The 4,490-nt window shown below is 50.4% G+C and overlaps 1 protein-coding gene across 1 annotated transcript; it reads right to left on the bottom strand.

The window, feature by feature from the left end:
- Positions 1 to 505: 505 nt before the first annotated feature.
- LOC119364987 (phenylalanine ammonia-lyase-like) lies at positions 506 to 3,176 on the bottom strand. Its single transcript, XM_037630564.1, has 2 exons — positions 2,629 to 3,176; positions 506 to 2,528 (listed from the first exon to the last, which is right to left on the bottom strand). Exons 1-2 carry the CDS (start codon positions 3,021 to 3,023, stop codon positions 782 to 784), a joined length of 2,142 nt encoding a protein of 713 aa, XP_037486461.1. The 5' UTR covers positions 3,024 to 3,176; the 3' UTR covers positions 506 to 781.
- Positions 3,177 to 4,490: the final 1,314 nt, after the last annotated feature.

The raw sequence follows: 4,490 nt of genomic DNA, 5'->3' as shown, positions 1-4,490 counted from the left end.
ATCAAAGTGGGAACTGGGAACTAGTGAAATTCTAGGATAAAAATGAAACTTAAAAGGAAAAGGCAAGTTATTATTCAAAAGTAGAGAATTGGAGAAAGCTGGTGATTGATCATAAAATGTGTCAAGTCTCTAAAACGTCTTGGATTTATTTATAGAGGTAGTATTTGGGTTTTGCTGCCGACAAGAAATAAAATCTTTATTTATCTAAAATATGTTTGTATCGCCAAGTGAAATCGGAGAACATCGTAAACTCAAATTGGTAAATAGCAACACGTGGATACAAGACTAAGAAGAGAAGCCATCACATCGTGTTGATGGAACAGCCACTATAGAGATATAACTGACTAGTGATTATCTGGGAACTAATTTAACTTTCTTGTCCGCGGTCTATGTTGATGCATCGTTTCCACACACCATATAACATGCCAACAATAGATTATTTGCAATTAAGAAAGCACAATAGATTCTTTGCATTGTTCCAAGTTGTCTCAAGACCACTAGACCATTGATCTCAAAAAAGGGACAAGTAAATTTATCATGAATATTTATCACATATTGTACCCTTTTTAACTTACATGACAGTAGTTCTATTGGCTACCTATCGCTACCAAAGCATGCAATTGCAATTTTTGGCAACAACCTAGTAGCTTTGTAATAACATTACAAAACATCGGCTTCTAAGAAAATCCAATGAAAAAACAGTATTATCACTTATCAGCTAAGAATATCTGAAGCCTTCTGAACTTTGAAGCACTCTATCTTCTCTTCAAGTTCTTGATCCTCAGCAGATAGGTAGGGGCTCACCGTTCCACCCCTTGAGACACTCAAGTAGTGCATCAATGTGCTTGCCCTGGTTCATAGCAACGAACACCTTGTCCACCTCTTCACCGGGAGACCTAGTCTTCTCCCCGGTCAAATACTCAGTTCCAAGCTCCTTGCGCACGAATCGGTAGAGAGGGTATGATCGACATTCGGTGATACGGTTTTGTTGTGTAGCAGTACCGTTCTCCACGGCACTTCGGGCAGCCTCGACCTCCTTTGGAAGCACTGCACGGAGCTCCTGTTCAAATATGGCAAGTTTAGCAAACACTGATGTCTCCGCATCGCGCTCAGCCTCACCATTGGCCAAGGCATGCTCCACGAGAACTGCACGCATCTTCTGCATCACTGGGTAGTTGGCGCTGCAGGGGTCATCCGCGTAAGCGAACACCGCCTCACGGTCGATTGTGAGCAACAAGTCCTTCTCACAGAAGCGCGCATTGTGGAGATGACCATTGTTGTTGGTGCTCAGTGTCTTCCTAGCCACAGTCTTCACACAACTCTTCACGGCATTCTTGACATTCTCCTCAAGGTGGCGGAGGTCGATAGCCTGGCACAACGCGACCAAGAATGTCGAGGACATTAGCTTCAGTATGTCAATGGCCTCGGCAGTCTTCCTTGAGGAGATGAGGCCAAGAGAGTTGACATCTTGGTTGTGCTGCTCTGCGCTCTGGACATGGTTGGTCACAGGGTTGCCCAAGAACTGGAGCTCGGAGCAGTACGAGGCCATGGCAATCTCGGCACCCTTGAAGCCATAGTCCAAGCTCGGGTTGCGCCCACCAGAGAGGTTGGAAGGAAGACCGTTGTTGTAGAAGTCGTTCACCAACTCTGAGAATTGGGCAAACATGAGCTTGCCAATCGCAGCAATGGCAAGCCTGGTGTTGTCCATAGACACACCGATTGGTGTGCCCTGGAAGTTTCCACCATGGATAGCCTTGTCGCGAGAGACGTCGATGAGTGGGTTGTCGTTGACGGAGTTGATCTCTCGCTCAATGGACTTGGTGGCAGCACGGATGACCTCAATCTGAGGACCGAGCCACTGCGGTGATGTGCGGAGTGCATATCTATCTTGCTTTGGCGTCATCAATGGGTCGAGCTCGCCGAGCTTCTTAGCAAGCATCATGTAGGAGCTGCCTTCAAGTATGTGCTCCATGATGGCGGCAGCCTCGATCTGCCCAGGGTGGTGCTTCAACTTATGGGTCAAGTGGTCGGTGTACTCCGGCTTGCCGTTCATGACCTCACAGAAGACAGCCGACAGGACCTCGGCAAGGAGGCTAAGGATGTTAGCCTCGAAAAGGACCATGGATGCAAGCCCTGAGCCAACTGCTGTGCCGTTCACCATGGCAAGGCCTTCCTTGGGCTGCAACTCGAAGAAGCCATGCTGGATGCCAGCAATCTTAAATGCCTCCACCGCGTTAACCTTGGTGCCATCCGGAGCCGTGGCGATGGAGTTTGGGCGGCCGGTTACCAGTCCCGCAATATAGGAAAGCGGGACCAGGTCACCAGACGCGGTGATGGTGCCCCTAAGCGGTAGGCATGGTGTCACGTTGGCGTTGAGGAGCGTGGCGATCGTCTCGAGGATCTCGAAGCGGATGCCAGAATATCCCTGAAGCAGGGTGTTGACACGCACGAGCATGGCTGCCCTCGTCGCCGCAGCAGGCAGAACGTGGCCGTCGCTGCCGTTGCCGAAGGCTCCAGCGTTAAGGAATCTGAACAGACAAGCAACACACGAAAAAATAAGTCTTCCAGAACTCAGAGACAGAGATGATCAACATGTGAAATATAATTTGTTCGTGGTTTAATTCATACCGGATGAGCTCCCTCTGGAGAGCGCCGCCCTCCTTGGTCCTCCGGTGAGAGGTGGCGCCGAAGCCTGTGGTGACACCGTAGCTGTCGGTGCCGTTCATCATGCTGTTCATGACCCAGTCGCTGCTCTCCTTGACGCGGCCGCGAGCGGACTCGTCGAGCTCCACCCTGGTGTCGCTGCCGGCAGCCACCGCGGCGACCATGGCAATGGTCAGGCTGGCGCCCTCCATCGTCACCACCGGCTTACGGTACTCCTCGACCATCCGCTTCACGGCATCCAAGTGGCTGCCGGACAGCTCCTCCGCCGCCTTCCCCCAGTTGAGCGGGTCGGCCCGCGCCGGCTGCGCCACACACAGGCCATCGCCGTTGGCGGCAACGTGCCCGTTCTCGCACTCCATGGAGATATGCAAAGAAGTGCTAAAGCAAGTAAGCTAGAAGCCGGGCGGGTGTATGCGTATCTGGATGAATTCTGGAAGTGGTGATGGATTGATCGGTGGCGCTGAAGAGGAGCTCAAACTGCAGAAGAAGGTGAGGCTCTTCTTGGAGATGAACGGAGGGAGAAGACGGGTTAAATAGGAAGCGCAGCTGGGCAGGGTGGGACGGGGGTTGGGTTGGTGTGGAATGTGGACCTGAAGGCGGGATTGACCGCTGGATTGGTGGGTGCACCAGTGGCCGTTGGAGCGCACGGACCGGGTGGTGACTACGCACAGGCGCTCGGTGGCGGCGTCGTGGCAGCTGCGCTTGGCCGGGGTGCGCAAGATGGTTGGTGCGGGGAAGAGAGGCAGAGCACGCTGCTCTACTGTCTTCCATTTCGAGTTGAACGTCAGGTGCTCGGCCGTTTGTGCAGGCAGACGCACAGGCACATGGTTGTTCCTCCTTTCTTTGCTTCAGAGTGTTTGCCCATGTCGGCGCTCACCTCCATTTTATTGTGTACTCACATGCTCAAGCGTTCAGTGTTAATCATGCATCATGTGCCTGTGTGTTAACCTACTTCATCAAAGCGAGTATAGTGTTCTCCTATTGGTGCACTGGAGTGGCGTCGGCTGCTTTGCTGAAGGTAGCTTTACCTAATTGATGCCTGAAACGCTGTACTTGGAGATCCGAACATGCAACTTGTACTAATGTAAGCATGTCCTTTTGTCGACATTGGAACATTTAAAATAAGCGGGGCGGCTGCTTACACCATCTACTAGTAGTAGTATAAAACTGCAAGAAAAGAAATCTTAGAGAACAGTTACACGGTCCTTGCTTTGACAGAGTAGCTTGGATTGTTTCTCCACAAAATGCGAGTGGGGTTCTGCTGCCCACTAGGAGTTGTTAGCTGCTATTGATCCATAGGCCTTTCACTAGTATTTTCTTCGGGGTGCGATGAACGCCACATATTCTATTTAAATTCAGGGTAGCAGTAGGTCATATGGTTTTGACTGAACTCGTGAGCTTCAGTATTTTCTGATGCAATTTGACGCTTTCAAGCTGTTTTCCGGACATTATGAATTAATTTGTTGGGTAGAACCTATCTTCATTCCCGAGCAGTTCAGTGCGCTGGCCCCGCGTGAAGATCCATTCTCGCTTTCTCAGTGCACACTTGACTTGGCACACTTGACTGGAAACTATGGAATGATTTCTTCGAAGGTTACATCTTCATGTTTCTCTCTTCTTCTTCTTCTTCTTTGTTGAGGCGGAATTGATGTTCTCCTTCTCAAAGATTGGAGTTTGGGGTAATCTGCATCGGTAACTGCAAGGAATTTTCACTGCTGCTGTCTGTAATTTGCACTGAAGATCAGTCGTTCGTGAGACATCTCTCGACTGTGACTGCAGTAGTGAGTGGGCAAGTGAGCCCCAAGCTGCAGCAGCATGTGGTTGGT

Source organism: Triticum dicoccoides, chromosome 2B (assembly GCF_002162155.2).
Source record: "Triticum dicoccoides isolate Atlit2015 ecotype Zavitan chromosome 2B, WEW_v2.0, whole genome shotgun sequence".
Taxonomy (NCBI): Eukaryota; Viridiplantae; Streptophyta; class Magnoliopsida; order Poales; family Poaceae; genus Triticum; species Triticum dicoccoides.
The sequence above is the reverse complement of the archived record's forward strand: the minus strand, read 5'-3'. Positions and strand labels throughout refer to the sequence as shown.